Source organism: Phodopus roborovskii, unplaced genomic scaffold (genome assembly GCF_943737965.1).
Source record: "Phodopus roborovskii unplaced genomic scaffold, PHOROB, whole genome shotgun sequence".
Classification (NCBI taxonomy): Eukaryota; Metazoa; Chordata; class Mammalia; order Rodentia; family Cricetidae; genus Phodopus; species Phodopus roborovskii.
Window position 1 is genome coordinate 22,310,502 of NW_026125059.1, and position 17,383 is coordinate 22,327,884.

At 50.5% G+C, this 17,383-nt stretch overlaps 2 protein-coding genes across 2 annotated transcripts; both read left to right on the forward strand.

Moving 5' to 3' along the window:
• The first annotated feature begins 381 nt into the window (after positions 1-381).
• Fam83c (family with sequence similarity 83 member C) lies at positions 382-5,786 on the forward strand. The gene is made up of 4 exons (XM_051188318.1): positions 382-991; positions 3,297-3,464; positions 3,903-4,027; positions 4,312-5,786. The coding sequence occupies exons 1-4, from the start codon at positions 479-481 to the stop codon at positions 5,741-5,743; spliced, it is 2,238 nt and encodes a 745-aa protein (XP_051044275.1). The 5' UTR covers positions 382-478; the 3' UTR covers positions 5,744-5,786.
• A 2,565-nt stretch (positions 5,787-8,351) lies between these two features.
• Positions 8,352-15,091, forward strand: Eif6 (eukaryotic translation initiation factor 6). Its single transcript, XM_051188325.1, has 6 exons — positions 8,352-8,529; positions 8,640-8,725; positions 10,252-10,427; positions 10,927-11,103; positions 11,480-11,661; positions 14,817-15,091. The coding sequence occupies exons 1-6, from the start codon at positions 8,423-8,425 to the stop codon at positions 14,824-14,826; spliced, it is 738 nt and encodes a 245-aa protein (XP_051044282.1). The 5' UTR covers positions 8,352-8,422; the 3' UTR covers positions 14,827-15,091.
• Positions 15,092-17,383: the final 2,292 nt, after the last annotated feature.

Genomic DNA, 17,383 nt, shown 5'->3' on the forward strand with positions numbered 1-17,383 from the left:
ACCTACATCTGCATGCTGGTCAGTTGTCTGCGTGTTAGCTGATTTGCTTGTGTGTCTTGAATCACTCATCTACTATGGTCTATGTGTGTGAATGTGAGTGTCCCTGAACACCCCCCCCCCATTGTGTGTGTGTGTGTGAGCGCTAAATTCGGCTGGTCGCTGAGAGTCAGGGTTGCAGCTGTGGCTGTATTCCCCTGTAAGGAGTCCCTGGAGAAGAGCCAGCAGCATGCTTTAAGGGCCTGGCACTGCCACTTCCCTGAGCAGGCGAGTCCCAACAGCAGACAGACAGGTGGGGCTGACCCGACAAGTTCTCAAGGCCAGGGGCAATGGGGCGGAGCATGGTTCCGACTTAGGGTGGCAACAGTTTGGGGGCCCTGCCACACACACCGGGCTGGCAAGCTGAAGGCAGTATCTTCTTCCTACAGCAGCCAAGCCAGGTGCAAGCCATGGAGCCTCGGGTGGCTAGGGCACTAAGTGAATGCACACATCGAGCAGCCTAGCGCCTGGAGGGACCCAGGGCATGGCAGGACCCCTGCGGAGCCGAGTGGAGGAGCTAAAGCGGCCCTGGTGGAGGGAGAGCTCCCCGCTGGTGCTCCAGCACAGCGAGGCTGCAAGACTTGCTACGGATGCCCTCCTAGAGAGGGGCGAGGCTGCCTACCTGCAGGTCGTGTCTGAAGAGCGGGAACTGCCTTTCCTGAGTGCCCTGGACGTGGACTACATGACCAGTCATGTGCGCGGGGTTCCCGAGCTCAAAGAGGCCCAGGGGTCAGAGACAGTAGGGCATGACCGCCTCAGCATGCTCTCCGAAGTTACCTCAGGCACCTACTTCCCCATGGCTTCTGACTTAGATCCCCCAGACCTGGACCTGGGCTGGCCCGAAGTGCCACAGGCCACAGGTTTCAGCCCCACCCAGGCGGTGGTTCATTTCCAGAGGGACAAGGGCAAGAGCATCAAGGACCTGCTGCGATTCCTCTTCAGCCAGGCCCACACGGTAAGGAGCTCACCTCTTCCTTCATTTCACAGAAGTGCTCACGGGGAAGTTTGAGCCACACAGACGCTGAAGTGGGGTACTGGGACTAGAGTCTCTGACCTCTGCTAGATCCCCAGCTGTTAGAGGATGGGTGGGAACTTTATTTTCTATTGGCACTCATGAACATTAATTAAGCAAAGAACAGGACATAGGGCTCTGGAACTTCACCCCTGGAAGTGCATGGGAAATTTTGGGGAGGAGTCCTTGTCTTTCTTGGGAGGGAGTCTATCGCCTTGATCAGATTCTCAAAAAAGTTTTTTTGTTGACGATTTATTTATTTATTTTAGAGACAGGATTTCTCTGTGGCACAGCCCTGGCTATCCTTGAACTAGCTCTGTAGACCAGGCTGGCCTCAAACTCACAGAGATCCATCTGCTTCTGCCTCTTGAGTGCTGGGATTAAAGGTGTGTACCACCATTACCCAGTTTAAGACTTGTTTTTATATTGTGTTCACGACTGTTTTGCCTGCCTGTATGTGTGTGCACCATGTGCACATCTGCAGTCAGTGAAGGCTAGAGGAAGGTTTCCAATCCCCTGCAACCAGAACTACATACTGTTGTGAGCTACCATATGTGCTGGGAATCGAACCTGGGTCCTCTGGAAGAGTAGCCAGTGCTTATTCTTAACTTCTGAAGTACTTCCCAGACCTTCAAAAAGTTTTATGCCTCCCCACCCCTAAAGACTAAGAATTCAACCATGGTGAACATTTGAGCTACAACCTTGACTTAGGAAGGAAGAAGTTGAGGCCAGAGAAGGGCTAGAAGGAAGTTACCTAGAGAGGTAGCCTGGATCGGGGGGGGGGGGGGGGGAGAAGTCTCTGTCTTTAACCCAGCATGGCTCAGTTTATCCCCAGCTGCCTATCAACCCCCAACAGCTGGGCCTGAAGCAAGGCTGTGAGCACATGAGTTTTGGCATAGGCAAAGCTCTTAGTTTGGCACTAAGGAGGACTGAAGAGTGGAAGCCACTGAGCTTGGGGGCACTAGGAAGGGGCAGTCACCCCTGGGAAGCCCCTAGCCTCATAGCAGTGTAGCTTCGCTGGTGGAGCCCTGGCTCCTACTCAGATGAGGGAGTAGATATGAAAACCCCTGGTAGGGTTTGAGATAAGGTTAGACTCCTGCTGCAGAGACCAAGAGCCAGGATCCCATCTGCACCTCCAAAGCCTCACTAGCAAGTTTGCCAGTGCCCTAGGCACAGGAGGGCTGAGCCTGATTGGGGTAATTAGCGAGGTTGTTGCTGTTGTCATCACTGTCCCCCTTTGATCTTTCAAGCCTGCTCCCCCCACACTGGCCAGACCTGTGCTGCCTACTGGAGAATCCCCAGTGCTCCTCCTGCTCACTTCCAATTAGACTTTTCTGCCCCTGGGCTAAGAGTCAGGCTACTGGGCCAGAGTGACCTTAGACGTGTTTTCTTTTCCCATAGCCCAGTGTTCTCTGTTTGCTAAGAAGGCAGCAGGAAAGGGGGAAGGCATGGTTATTGAGCTTCCAGGGTGTGTGCAGTCCAGCGTTTTCACATTTATCCCTTGTAACTGAGATACACTCCACTAGCAGACAAGGAAGCTGAGGCTCCCAAGGTGAGCCTAAGACCATCTACTTCTAGGAAGTAGAGGAATATGGATATGAAGCCACTTCCTTTGGGCTCCAAGCTGCAGTGGTAGTCTCTGTCCCTCCTGCTCCTAGGCCCTGTGAAGGACATCTCACAGTAGACACACACAGTGAGAAGAAGGGACATCTGCAGGCTGTGTATTGGAGGCACACACCTCAGCTCTCAAGTCAATGGGAAGCACTTAGCACAGGCGCAAGTAAAGGAGGCTGTGACTATAAGGTATCGCACCACATTTCTGCAGCCTCCAAAGCAACCGAGGTTTGGTAAAATACACAGAAATCCCCAGCACTGGATTGCAGCTTTCTCCCTTGTAGGAGAGCCTCAGACAGTCCCTAGACCAGAGCAGAGCTGTTGCCAGTACAGGGAACCAACCTGAAAACTGGGGTCTGCTTCTTCTGATTCCTGGCTTCTCCAATTCTCCAGAGAAGACCGTCAATTCTCCCTGTGCCCAAGCTAAGAACTCCAGGTTAAGGCAGACTCGGTGACACATTTCTCTAACCCCAGTGATCATGGGGCTCAGACCAGAGTGAACTCAAGGCCAGCTTCGATTAGTGGGTTACAGAATGAGACCCTATCCAAATAAAATAAAATCTGATTCCAGTGTTGCATCTTGGTTTCCAACCCCAAACTTTGCCTGGGGCTGAACTTTCCGTACCTCCTTCAGGTGGTGGCTGTGGTGATGGACGTATTCACTGACATGGAGCTTCTGTGTGACCTTATGGAGGCCTCCAGCCGACGAGGTGTCCCTGTCTACCTCCTCCTGGCTCAGGAGCACCTGAAGTACTTCCTGGAGATGTGTTATAAGATGGACCTCAATGGGGGGCACCTTGTGGTCAGTATGGGCTGAGAGCTTCAACCATGGGAAGAGGGGGGATTGTGAGTGTAGATGGGCCAGCTGGTGGTCAGTGAGCATGGTGGGGGGAGGTCAGCAGGAATGGAACACATGGTTCCTTTAACTGTGTGGGACTAGACTCCTTAGGTCACTGGCATAGCCTAAGCACCACTTTCTTCTTCTTTTTTTCAATTTGTCTTTATTATTTTAAATTATGGGTGTATATGTGTGAGTGTGGGTGCTCATGGAGACCAGCAGAGGGCGTCAGTCCGCCCTTGTGCAGGAGTCAGAGGGAGCGGTGAGCCACCTCACTGAAGAGCTGGGACTAGAACTCAGGTCCTCTCAAAGAGTGCCCTTAACTACTGAGCCATCTCTCCTGCCTGAGCTCCACTTCCTTAAGGTCACCCTCCCACCCATCTCCCTCTGCTCTTGGCCCAGAATATGCGTGTGCGGAGCACGTGCGGAGACACGTACTGCAGCAAGGCGGGTCGGCGATTTACCGGGCAGGCCCTGGAGAAGTTTGTCATCATTGACTGTGAGCAGGTGGTGGCAGGCAGTTACAGGTGAGGTGATTAAAGGGAGGGAAGCCTGGGGGCTGCTCCATGATCTAGTAAGGGCACCTCAGGTCTGCCCACTTTGAATTTCTTCCATCCATTCCTTCAAACATGTCCTGGGCACCTGCTGTGTGCTAGGGACCAGGCAGAGCAAGGGGCAGACGGGAGTCCGCTCTACTTAATGCCTTGGCACAGAAAGTAACTATTGCACATGGGAAATAGATTCTCACCCTTGACCCTGCTGAGCTCCGGACTCTGTGCTTTGACTCCTGACTCTAGCCCTCTGTCCCCAGCTTCACCTGGCTTTGCAGCCAGGCCCACACCAGCATGGTGCTGCAGCTGAGGGGCCACATTGTGGAAGACTTTGATCGGGAGTTCCGATGTCTATATGCCGAGTCACAGCCTGTGGAAGGCTTCTGCGGTAACGAGGATCCACTGTCTTCCCGGGTACCTCGTCCTCCCCCTGTGACCCTGGCCTTTGGACCTGGAATTCCAAGTGCTGCAGGCTCTTCACCCTCCAGTAACAGCCTCAGCAGTATCAAACATTCACCTTTTCTGGGCCGTTCTTCCTATCTCGCTCTACCAGGAGGTGGTGGCTGCAGTGACCTGGGGATGGGGTCCTCGTCCCCAGGTCCTGCCCTCCATGAAGCCGGTGGCCCACCATCCCTGTACCGTCAGCTTTCAGATCCTAACCATAGCTCAACTCCTGGACCCTACAGGGCCAACCTGAGCAAGCTGGGGGCATCTCCATGGTCCCAGTCCTCTCCTGCCCTCAACCACTGTAGTACCAGTCCCTTGACCCTGGCAGTGGGGTCACCTCTGCTCCCATGTTCCCGCCCCCTTCTCCACTTTACTAGGGGTGTCCCAGCACTGTCCCGGCTCCCAGAGAATGGGCTCCCAGCAAGTCAAGAGCCTGTCCTTCCACGAGGTCGCTGGGTACCTGGCACAGCTCTGGAGACAGTAGAAGAGAAGAAGGTATCTCTGAGCCAGAGTCATGACCACCTAGATCGAATTGTCCCCTTCCCTAAAGCAGGAGAAGCAGGAGGCCCCAGTTCTAGAGTTACCCCCAATTCAGGTTCCCTTCAGCATGGTGAGCAGGCCCTAGATGATAGGAGATTGTCCCTGAGCCACAGCTACAGCCAGCTGGATCTTCTGTCCCTGGGCCAGGGTGCCCTTGAGTCAGGCTCTCTCAGACCTGGTGATCTGAGTCTAGAGGACAGGAAACTGTCCTTAAACCACAGCCATGTCCAATTGGACCTCCTGCCACAAAACCCCAAGACCCAGGCCTCTAAAATACCCCCTAATGCCAATTCTTCAGCCAGGCCTGACAAGCAGAGTCTAGATGAACGACGGCAGACTCTAGGCCACAGTCAGCTGGACCTGATCACCAAGTTTGGCCCATTCCGGAGTGAGGGGCCTGGACCCAATGGTCCCCCAGAACCAAACCCAATTCATATGGCCAGAGTAGGCTCTGCAGATGAGAAGCGGCTGACTCTGGGCCACAGCAAACTGGACCTCATCACCAAGTATCATCAACTACATAGTGCCAGGCAGAGACCTGAGCCAGGCCTCCCAGGAGCTCCCATAAGTGGCCATCAAAATGGTAGTAGCAATGACCTATTTGCACCTGAGAAACGGCTGACCTTGGGCCACAGCAAACTGGACCTCATCACTAAGTACAACAAGTCCAAATTCAAGCAGCTCCGAAGTCGTTTTGAGTCCTAACTCTGCTCCTAGCAGGGACAGAGTCTCCCTCCATCCTCAGAGAGTTGACATGTTCAGGTCAGAGACCGTGGCATGAGAGTATAAGGCTGGGGTGCTGCATGAGGGAGGGAGGCATCTAGTAGCTCAGGTCAGATACTCGCTGGGCTCCAGACTTACACACACATGCGCAGGCATACATACAAACAGAACCCAGAGCTACTGAATGCTTTCTGTATGTCACTGGGGCTGGGCGCTGCACACCAGTTATTCTCGTTCTCCATATCCTCTAGATGGAGCTCTTATTGGCATATGGCTATATTAAGTATTATTCTTCACCCCTGGTTGTTTTGTTTTTGAAACAAGAACATTTACTTTATGGCTGATTGAAACCCTCAAGAATAACTGGATGCGCAACAGCTGCCCTCTTGGGCTTCAATGTTGTTGGGTTGTTTTGTTTTGTTTTGTTTTTTTCCGGAATCCATGTCTGAATCTGAAACAGACAATGTTTGGGTGCCTCATCCACCTAGTCCCAGCGGTGTTTCATCTCTTGGCCTTGGCACCCCATTACACTTTCTCTTGCACTGGTCAACCTCTGGAGGTGGTAGGCTTTAGAGCCACAGCGGTAGCACAATGTGTGCATCTTGTGACACCTTCCAAAGGATGACGTTTCTTTCCTCATGTTCTTTCTGCCCCAGAGGCCAAAGAGTCTGGAAGATATTCTTCCCATTTTTTATAAATGTGGGAGCTTAAGTCCAGAGTTTGGATGGTTAAGTTGGAGGCAGATCCAAGTAAATGACAGGGTAGGGAACTCTGCCAATCTAGTGACCCCTGGCTTTAAATATGTATTTTGTTTGTACATAAAATACAAACACTACAAGGATGCCCCGAGTGCCCATACAGTAGACACAGAACAGTGACTAGATATACCCATAGATTCACACAGTGAGTTCACATAGGTCTATGTGATTAACTCAAACAGAACTTTAGTTATAGGGACTCAGTCTTGTCTGCCTAAACGAATGGACACAGAAAATACATGCATTCAGTAAACACTGCAGAACCCCCTTGAGATTCACAAACTATAAATACACATATGGCCCCCATCCCAAGTCTGCTTATAAAGCCCTGACCTGAACATGCCTTAGAGCTGCAAGATTGCTTAGATGCAGACCCCAAGGGCTGCTGCTTAAATGCATAAACTACGGAAAATGAGGCAGAGCTGTATCAAATGGAAAAGTGTACTAGGGACGGAAGGTCATGGAGATGGTGGAGTGACCAGGAGAGTCTATCAGAGGGAAGCTGACTTTGAGGCAGCTCCTGAAGGATGAGGTTAGCGACAGAGCAGATGGAGAAGAGAGTTAGAGTAAGATGGAAAGAGGGCTCAATGAGCAAGTCTGGGGCGAGCTGGGGAAGATGGCAGAACCTGAGGATGGACACTTAGACACACATACACAAGCCACTTGCTGAATGTCTCTCGAAGCTCAGGCTGCAGCTGGCCATGGGGCTTTCTCCTGAACTCACCACCTGCCTGAGACAAGGCATGGTACAAATCAATAAAGGCAGATATGGTTAGAGCCAGTAGCAACCTGATGTCTTCTAAGTTGTGGGATTACAAGATGGGGTTGGATTCGCAGGGTTCCTTGGAGAAGAATGAAAGGCATAAAGAGGGTCTGAGAGGTAAGGGGGTCTTCCTTCTTTGCTGTGGCATTCTGAGACACCCTGAGCCAAGTTTACCTATGAAAAAGGGCTACACCACTATCCCCAGGACAGATGATGGCTGCTGGTGTGAGTGTGTGTGTGTGTGTGTGTGATATGTGTAAGAACACATCAAGGAAGCAAATCAGAACCCACCCTAGACCCCTTCTTTAGTCTCCCCAAACACCCAGCGTCACACATCTCCCTCTCTCTCCAATGTCTTCTTCAGCCTGTTTCTTACGGCTCTCAGCATGCCTCCTCCAACCACTTTATCTTGGTCTTGTTTCTCCCTACCGGACACTCTCCTGGGTGATCATTGCCCCAAATCGATCCTCAGCCCCTGCCTGTTGCATGTGCCCCAGACTGGCATTTCCATCAGCATGGCCAGGCTGGGATCATCTCCTTTCCCAAACCTGCCCCTTCTCTGGGCAGGGTTATTCGGTATTTATTATGTATTTATTCGGTAAATACGTCCTTAATCAATCCATCTTCAGCCAGACAGCACTGGCTACTCTTTCCCTCGACATTCTCATCTGCTCAGTCTCAGATCTAAAAAAAAAAAAAAAAAAAAAAAGACCCAATGGGGGGAGAAATCACCACGAAAGCAAGAAAAGGATCCGGAGGCGGGGTTGGGCGGGGCCGAGCCAAAGCGCTAGCAACCATAGAGTCCTCCCAAAGGGTGGGTTTAGAGAGGCCGCATGCTTGGCTTGGCTCCCGCGTGCTCCCGGAAGCCCGCTTGGGAGGAGGCGGAAACGGAAAGCTAGTTACGGGAGAAGTTGTTGCAGCGTGTGGACATTGGAGTCCTTCGGTGAGCTGGGGCGCAGGGCGGCCGGCGTCGATTCCCGGCCCCGAGGCGGGAGGGTTTGGGGCAGGAGAGCCAGGAGGGGTCCCGGGAGCGCGACCCGAGGTCCGGGAGGGCGGGGCCTGCGGGAGCGAGGTGGGTTGACCCGGCTCCTGAGAGGGTCCGTCGTCCCAGAACCCGCAGTCGCGCACCCCCAGGCTCCCATGGCGGTCAGAGCGTCGTTCGAGAACAACTGTGAGGTCGGTTGTTTTGCCAAGCTCACCAACACCTACTGCCTGGTGGCTATCGGAGGGTCAGAGAACTTCTACAGGTGAGGCCCGAGCTCCTGGTCCTGTGGTGGCTGGAAGGGAAGGGATGCCGAGAGCGGGAGGTCCGGCAGAGTGAGGGGCCCCAGTAACCAGTGACTCCATGTTTCCACAGTGTGTTCGAGGGCGAGCTCTCAGAAACCATCCCTGTGGTGCATGCATCCATCGCCGGCTGCCGAATCATCGGGCGCATGTGTGTAGGTAAGACAGGTGGAAGACGCCCAGGGGAATGAATCATTAACTCCTGGAGCTTACCCCAGTGATCTGGGGATCTCCAGGCTTGCGATCTCGGGATCTCCAGGCTTGCGATCTCGGTGGACTCCGGACTCTTTCAGGGGTGGGTGGGACTCAGTCTGACTGCAGACTTCCTGAGAATAGTCGTACCAAAGTAGCATTAAGTGCCTCCCTTCTTAGTCGCATTTTTTATCCACAGCGATGCTGGAAAGTAGGGATTACTCTAGTCTGTCTGTTGAGGAAGCTGACACTCAGAGCTATGTGACTCACTCACCAAGTTCCACTCCTAGATGACTGAATTTCATCTCTCCTGCCTTTGGTTATGGACAAGTTGCTTCATGTTTTTGAGCATTAATTTCTGCCTCATCGAAATAATTAAGATTCCCAGGTCATACTATTCAGCTACGTTTACATCTTACATTCTCTAACATCTCTTGAATGGAACCCTTACACTTTGACCTGTAAGCACTGTTGAATAGACTCCAACTTTCAGTTTTGGTTTTTGATCCTTCCATGGGAATGGCCTAGAACTCCTGATACTCCTGCATCCATTACCCAAGTTTTGGGATTAGCGTGTGTGTGCCAGCATGGATAAGCATTTAACCTGGCTCTGTGCCATTGGTGTCACACACACCCTTTTTTTTTGGGGGGGGGGTTTCTGCATGTTGGGATTATTCATACTTTTATGTACTTCAAAAAAATTTCTAAGCGTTAAGCATGTGTGATGACGCTACATCATTTCTTATTTGCTTCAGTACTCTGACCTATAATAATAAAAATCCTGACCTTTAACCGTGCTCTTCGGATATGAATCAAATTCTAACATGATAAGGGGAGATTTTTTAGCCTGGTCTTTGTTCTGTTTTAATGAAAAGTAACTTGAAGTTCAGAACTGTGGTTCTTAAGTCTAGGCAGAAGTCTTTGTAATGATAACAAGTATCTAGGTAATTTTTAGTTTGGTGTTTTAGGAATAGTTACTCTGTAAATATGAGCATATGTGTAAGTACTCTTTGGGCTATATAATACCTATGAATGGAATGAAATAGTCACAGGGTATGTGGCAGTTTAGTAGATGATGACGCCAGTAATTATCTGTGCTGGCCATTGTATGGTCCTGTCAGAGCATAGTTTTAGTTTGTTCCATGTATTATTGCTATCACTTGGTGATCTTTGAAAATGTTTAGCTATTCAGGTAGGTGTGTAATGTTAGCAAAATGTAATACCAAGTGCCTTCCTTGCTAGTCTTGACCTCCCCTGACTGCCAGTTGATAATGATGAGATAGGTGATGTCTGTTGGGATAGATTCCTGGCCATCTGAGGCCTGTTCAGGGGACCCATGGTTCATATATGGTCATATATGGATCTGCAGGTTAGGCCTTCGGCTTACAGCTCTCCTAGGAAAGCTAATTGGGCTAGAATGGGAGATATCCCAGGAAGCATTTCCTATGTTCATGGTTTATCTTTATCCCACCTTACAATTTTGCTCCCTCCAGGGAACAGGCATGGGCTATTGGTACCCAACAACACCACGGACCAGGAGCTGCAGCATATCCGCAACAGCCTTCCAGATTCGGTGCAGATACGGCGGGTGGAGGAGCGCCTCTCAGCCCTTGGCAATGTTACCACCTGCAATGACTATGTGGCCTTGGTCCACCCAGACTTGGACAGGGTGAGGTGGCAGCTTGGTCTGGAAGTTACAGGACTAGCCTAGCTAGTGGTTAACCATTATTCTCCCAAGGCAGGAATTGAGGTTTTCATTTGTGTATTTTCTTAGTTATCTCAGCATTCAAGTTTCTTACTCTCATAGGAATAGTAAGACCTTTGTGTGTCGTTATCAAGCTGGGGAGGGCATTAATTCTTCAGGATTGGGGAGATTGGCCTATTCAGTCTTGAGCCATGGGCTATGATGGTTGACAGTTGAGTAGGGTGTGTATTAGTGAAAGGGTGACATGGAGCCAAAACTCATGTTTTTCAGGGCTTGCTTAGGTTTTAGGGGCTCCAGGCTGAGCCTAGACTCTTAGTCACACCCAAGTCTTGCTCTGTGAGGCTTCCATGTGCAGATGTTTAGTAAAAAGGGACTCGGGAAACCGAGTCTGGGTTGCTTAGAGAACCCCTGGATACTTGGCCTACATGTTCTGGATCCTGGGCACAGTACCTTTGGCCAGCAGGAGACAGAAGAAATCCTGGCTGATGTGCTCAAGGTGGAGGTCTTCAGACAGACAGTTGCTGACCAGGTGTTAGTAGGGAGCTACTGTGTCTTCAGTAATCAAGGCGGTCTGGTGCACCCCAAGACTTCAATCGAGGACCAGGATGAGCTCTCATCCCTTCTTCAGGTTCCCCTTGTGGTAAGTACTCTGACTTCTGTCAGCTAGATGCAGTCCCTTACGTCAGTCCTTGGTAATCTGGATCATTACCTTCCTTAATTTGGGACTGGGGACCGGGCAGTGGTGGGGCACACCTTTGATCCCAGCACTGGGGAGGCAGAGGCAGTCATATCTTGAGTTCTAGACCAGCCTGGTTTACAAGAGCTCATTCCAGGACAGGCTCCATAGCCACAGAGAAACCCTGTCTCAGAAAACCAAAAAAAAAAAAAAAAAAAAAAAAAAAAAAAAAGGTATTGGGCTTTGAGACATGGAACAACTTTGGGAAAAGAGTGCTTACTTGAGGTAAGAGAATTTGCTTTTGGTGTCATGACTTATGCTGAGCTCACACCCTCTGCAGGCAGGCACTGTGAACCGAGGGAGCGAGGTGATTGCTGCTGGGATGGTAGTGAACGATTGGTGTGCTTTCTGTGGTCTGGACACAACCAGCACAGAGCTGTCAGTGGTGGAGAGCGTCTTCAAGCTAAATGAGGCCAAGCCTAGTACGATTGCCACCAGCATGCGGGACTCCCTCATTGACAGGTAACTTCCCCTGTTTTGTTTTTGTTTCTTGATACTCTTTTGTTTTGTTTTGAGACAGGGTTTCTTTGTGTAATCCTGGCTGTCCTGGAACTTGCTCTGTAGATCAGACTAGCCAGGAACTCAGAGATCTACACTGCCCCTGCCTCCCAAGTGCTAGGATTAAAGGCATGTGCCACCATGCCCGGCTCACTTTGTCTTTGAGGGGAGAGGAAGAAGATGCATTCTTGAAAACAGCCATGTTGTGTTTGGGAGTTTTCTCCAAATGTGAGAGTGTGTGTGCATACTGACTTAGAGCTACAAATATTCCTTGGCATCTGTTCATACTCAGTCTTTCTTGGACACTGGGCTTTCTATGCAGACCTTTCCTGTGGTCCATCTCACTTGATCACTGGCCATGTTTTGCAGTTTGTATTTGCCTGTGAGTGGTTGGCTAGGGAAGGTGAGAGGCTCCTCTTAATCACTGAGAGGACCCCAGATTGCTAAAGATGCTCTTAAGTAGGCTGCAGGTGTATTTTATATTGAAATCATGGTTTAAACCAGTGGTTTTTTGGGGTTGGTTTTTCTTTGTATGTTTGGGGTTGTGTTTTTCTTTTTTAATTTTTTATTATCTGTTGTTGTTGTTGCTTCTTGATATAGGGTTTCTCTGTGTAATAGTCCTGGGTGCCCCGGAACTTGCTCTATAGACCAGGCTGACCTTGAATGCACTGAGATTCACTTGCGTCTGCCTCCCAAGTACTGGGATTAAAGACTCGCAGTATTACCACATGGCTCTCATTACCGATGGTTGTGAGCTGGTGGCACTTGAATTCAGGACCTCTGGAAGAGCAGCCAGTGTTCTTAACCTCTGAGCCACCTCTCCAGGACAGACCAGTGGTTCTTAACCTGTGGGTCTCAACCCCTTTGGAGGTTGAATGACCCTTTCCCAGGGTTGTGTATCAGATATCTTATATATAAGATAATTGCATTATGATTCATAACAGTAGCAAAGGTACATTTCCGAAATAGTAACGAAAATAATTTTATGGTTTGGGGGGTCACTACAACATGGGGAATATTAAAGGGTCACGGCATTAGAGAGGTTGAGAACCACTGGTCTGGGCTTCTGTGGATTACAAAGCCAGCCTGGCTGGGTGTGGTTGCTCACTTTCATCACTCGGGAGGCTGGACCAAGACTTGACTCTTCTCTGGAAGAGCAGCAGGAGCAGATGCTGGGTAGTTTGGCCTCCTTCCTCTCAGACTGCTAGGGACCTTTCCTAAGTCATACCATGCTCAACTACACCTCTGTGAGGATAAAAACTCGAAAGTGACAAGAAAACAGACCCTTTGCTTACCATGGAAGGACTTTCCCTTTATCCTGTTGCCTTTGTTTGCCCTGATGCCCATGGACAAAGCTGCATGGGGTGAATCACGGAGTGTAGTTCTATATCCTGTCCCTGAGGGGTTCACAGTGTAGGTGGGAGATAAAGTTGCTGTACGCAACTTTTAGCTGTTAAATGAGAAACACACAGTTCCTTAACTGTCCCCATATGGGCAGCTGTGAAACTGGTGGGAAGTTTTGGGGGATTATAGAAGTTTCATGAGTGATATTTAGTCTGTTTCAGGGGATGAGGAGATGCTTACACATGGAGAAGAGAGTGAGGAAGACCCTCATACAGCTAGAGAGATGGGAAAACACTTAAGTATGTGAAGGATAAACGTTTTCCCAAGGCTGAGGGTTTTAAATTCCAGTATCAGGAAGTTTGGGTTGTTAGCCTGAGATTTTTGTTTGGGCTTTCATGGATGTTGGGTTGCTTGTTTATGTAAATTCTTAGTGTACTCTCTGAGGTTCTGACTGTAGGTATGGAATATGGCCCAACACTGTTTGATTCTTTAAAAGATGGTGTGTTGGTGAGTTGCTGTGACTAAAGGTGTGTGCCACCACACCTGGCTATGTGAGGACATTTTGGTACTCTTTGCTATCAGAGCTGGTGAACAATTGAGAGTTAATACACTCTAGGCAAACACTGTACTGTTGAGCTACATCCAGCCTGAGAAGTTGTTCAACAGCGTTTTACGTGCCAGACAGAATTAATGGGATCAGAACACACCCTGTCCTTTGTTTGGAACATGGAATTTTGTAAGGAGACAGTGACAGTCATTAAAGAACAAAAACTTAGTAACAACTGAAAAGAAGTTTCTGTAACTTAATAATTGATACCTATCAAAAAAACTACAGCAAATTGTTGTCAACTATAGAAACCATATTAAAGTGAAGCAGAGCAGCTAGCCATTGGTCAGTGTGTTCCTGGCAGTCCTTGTCTATGCTGTTAGACAATAGAAAGGAAAGGGTATGGAGAGGAAGGGAAACTTCATTAGTCAGTTTCCTTTGGTTTTTGGATATGGTTTTAGATACCTAAGACTTCACAATGAAGATGCCAGATTGGCATGGGGAGGTAGTAGTGAGTGGGTAAAGTCCTTGCTGTGCAAGCAGTATTCCCAGCACCCACATAAAATCTGGGTTCTGTGCCACATGTCTATAACTCCAGTACTAGGGCTCACTGGCCAGTCAGTCTAGCAGAAGTGATGAGCTCCAGGTTCATTGAGAAACCCTGTCTCAAAAAATAATTGGAGAAGCAGCTGTGAAAGACATGTGACATCAACCTCTGTGCATGCCTGCATATACAATAAATATTTCAGTCTCATTATCAGGAAGTGATTGCTACCTCCAATAAGAGTGATTTCACTTAATCCTTGTAGAGCAGATCTGTTTCCAGTCTAGTATCTGTGGCCTTTGCATCCTCTGTAATAGGGAGTTTTGGAAAAGGAGACCAAAGTTTTGGCCTCAGCCTGGCCTCTGAGATGCTAGTCTAGGTACATCTTGTTCTCACTGACCTTCCTTGCTTCTATCTCTTACGTTCAGAGCTTGAGGTCATGATCAGTAATTGAATAAATTGGAGGAAGGTGGCCCGATGAGGAAAGAATTGATTTTACTTTTCAAACATGGAGAGTTTTTAGGCTAGACCTTGGTATACAGGATTTAGTTAAACCCGGAACCTTGGTAGGGACAGGTGTGGTTCCAAGTGTGGCTTTTCAATTACTGAACTAGAACAGGTCTGTGGGTGGGGCAGCATGTATCCTGTAAAACAGCTACTGATAATACACTTTTCTCTCTGCAGCCTCACATGAGTCATCTTCCACGCTGTTGTGTGGGCTCCTGCCTCTGGACTTTGGCTTATTTTCCATGCCTGAGCTATGTACCAAGTGCTGGCAGCAGGGCATGGCAGAGAGCTTACCAGAGATGAATGGCTGAGTACCCAACCCTCCTTCACCTGTGCCATCTCCCGACTATTGTCATAGAAAGGCTTGCTGTGTCATGCTGCCTTTCTCTTGTGGCTCCAGGATGAGAGTCTGCTATCTTGTGACCACCCCATTAAAGAACTGCCTCCCACCACGCTCAGTGTGCTGCTCGCTCATTGTTTGGTACACCTTGCCCAGCTCTTCCCGGGGTCATGGGGAGGTCGGGTGGGATTGACATGCTTTCTTTGCCTCAGTGAGATGGGAGACCTAAGAGTGTGATGGGGCACACTTTTAGTCCCAGAGGAAAGGCAAGTGGATCTGTGAGATCCAGCCTGCCTGGCTACATGAGTTCTAGGACAAAGTATACACAGTGAAACCCCATCTAAGAAAAGGTGAACAAGAGGAAGTTGTGACGCCCTCTGGGATTACATTGTAACCCATCTTCTGCCATAGAATGAGAATCACTAATCTCCCTACGCGGGCGAACACCCTGTGAGGCCACAGGCACACAGTTTTAGTGTATTATATCCCTGTCTGACCTTGAGGAAGATGGAGTAGCTAGCTACCTTGGAGGCCAGGCCGCCTCCTGTGGTTGGCTCCAACAGGGCTCTGCTGGGCGTTGGGGCGGAGCCTTGGGGTCCTGGGCGTGGCTGGCCAGTCGCGCAACCTCTCCCGAGCTCAGTGGGCCCGCCCCTGGCGTGCGAAGGCTTTTCTAGGACTCCGCTGCGTCATAACGCTGCTCCTCCCAGGCCGGGCTCCCCAGGCTGCGCGCTTCGGGCACATCCGCTTTCACTTCGCTGCCTGAGGTGAGGGCCGGGTAGGGTGTTGGTGGTGGGTGGGGTGTTACCTGCTCTGGCCTGGTGCCTGATGGGCTTCTGTTACAGATCATGGGCGCTCTCCTGAGTGGTGGCCAGGAAGGCCCGGAGCCCGCGCAGCCCCAGCTTCCAGCGCCAGAGGGTCCGCAGCAGCCTCAGCCTGAGCCGGGCCCATGGGGACCGCTGGATGATGTGCGCTTTCTAATCGCCTGCACATCCTGGTACTGACCAGGTTACCCCTGGCCTCCGTGCCCTCTAGGGCCTGGCCTGGCTTTTGTCCCTCACCCCATGAATTCCTGTCTTCCTCATTCTGGGCAGAAATTCAAGAAAGATGGCACAGGGCGACTTCAGGGATCCGAAGGGAACCTCAGACGTGTTCTCCTCACCAGCCCCTAAACCAGATCACCCACCCCCAGCCCTTTTCCAGCTCTGTCCTGGGGCAGCCTTCCTGAACCAGAAGGACCAGGACCAGGTGCAGGTCTCCTGGCAGGAAGCTGCTGCAATTGAACTCTGGTCTCCCCCTCGATAGACCTGACTGAGCTGCTGCATGTGTCCCAGGTCATGGCCCTGTGTGCCTGGTCTCCAGAGAAGCTTGCAGTGACCCTCCCATACTCCTGACGTACCTGGGGGGGGGGCACATCTGATTGCTGGTTAGCAGATGCATGAGACAAGTGCAGAATACCCCAGCGCACCCTTTTCTCCCCGAAGCTTCTTAAGGGCACTTAGGCCCTGGTCTTTGTTCCCACACCCCAGGGAAAAGACACTGTATTTCTGTTTTATTTAGAAATGATTTAAAAAACATTATACAAAGGCTGATCAGTTTAAAATGTGACCGACACTGAGATGCTGTAATGTCACCCAGGCTGAGGGGAAGCTGAGCTCTGGGGGCCCGGTGCTTTGCCCCTCTGACTGCTCTGGCCTGGGGTGATGGACAAACAGATGACTGCAGGCAGAAGAATCCAAGATTGGAAGCCTCTAGGCTGAGCCCTCTGGGCCCGGCCCTGCATCCCACATATCTGCAGCCTGGGCTGCCTGCCGCCATCTCCTGCTCCTTCTCAACTGGTCTTGGAGAACCAGGAGCCAACAGGGAGCCTGCGGGGCCTAGAGCTTTCGGAAAGTGAGAGCACCAACCTGAGGAGACGACCAAGAGTTGGGGGAGGGAGGCCCAGAAGACAGGAATAGAAAAGACATTTATCTCAGACCCTGTAGGGCCCACAGATGGGAACACAGACCCAGCCAGGGCTGCTGGATGGCAGGGGCAGATAAGACCTCCCTGTGCTTCATCCAAGGGCAAGATGAGTGTTACCCTCAGCCTCTCAGGGCCTTCACGTGAGTGGGCAGGTGTGAGCTAATAAAGTGCTTCGCAAAGTATAAAACACTGTACAAACCTATGAATCACTAAATCTCTGCAGTTGTTCCCCGCCTGCCCCAGGGAGCCTGCCCTTGGCCGAAATGAGAAAAGACAGGATGATGGTGGTGGGACACAGTGGACCCATATAGATGCTTCTGGGACAGATTTTACTCAACAGCTCCCAGGGCAGCAGGAGCCCCTGTCTGTGCTACAGGGTAAGCTGACCCAAATCCCAGAGGCCACAGGGCAGGGCAAGGCCCATGCAGGCTCAGAGGGCAGG

Excerpts from the sequence above, each read along its gene's own strand:
- Eif6 (XM_051188325.1), top strand. The coding sequence starts at position 8,423 with ATGGCGGTCAGAGCGTCGTTCGAGAACAACTGTGAGGTCGGTTGTTTT. Across the intron at positions 8,530-8,639 it reads GGGTCAGAGAACTTCTACAG|TGTGTTCGAGGGCGAGCTCT; the intron begins GTGAGGCCCGAG and ends ATGTTTCCACAG. Across the intron at positions 11,104-11,479 it reads TTCTTCAGGTTCCCCTTGTG|GCAGGCACTGTGAACCGAGG; the intron begins GTAAGTACTCTG and ends CACCCTCTGCAG.
- Fam83c (XM_051188318.1), top strand. The coding sequence starts at position 479 with ATGCACACATCGAGCAGCCTAGCGCCTGGAGGGACCCAGGGCATGGCA. Across the intron at positions 3,465-3,902 it reads TCAATGGGGGGCACCTTGTG|AATATGCGTGTGCGGAGCAC; the intron begins GTCAGTATGGGC and ends CTCTTGGCCCAG. Across the intron at positions 4,028-4,311 it reads GTGGTGGCAGGCAGTTACAG|CTTCACCTGGCTTTGCAGCC; the intron begins GTGAGGTGATTA and ends CTCTGTCCCCAG.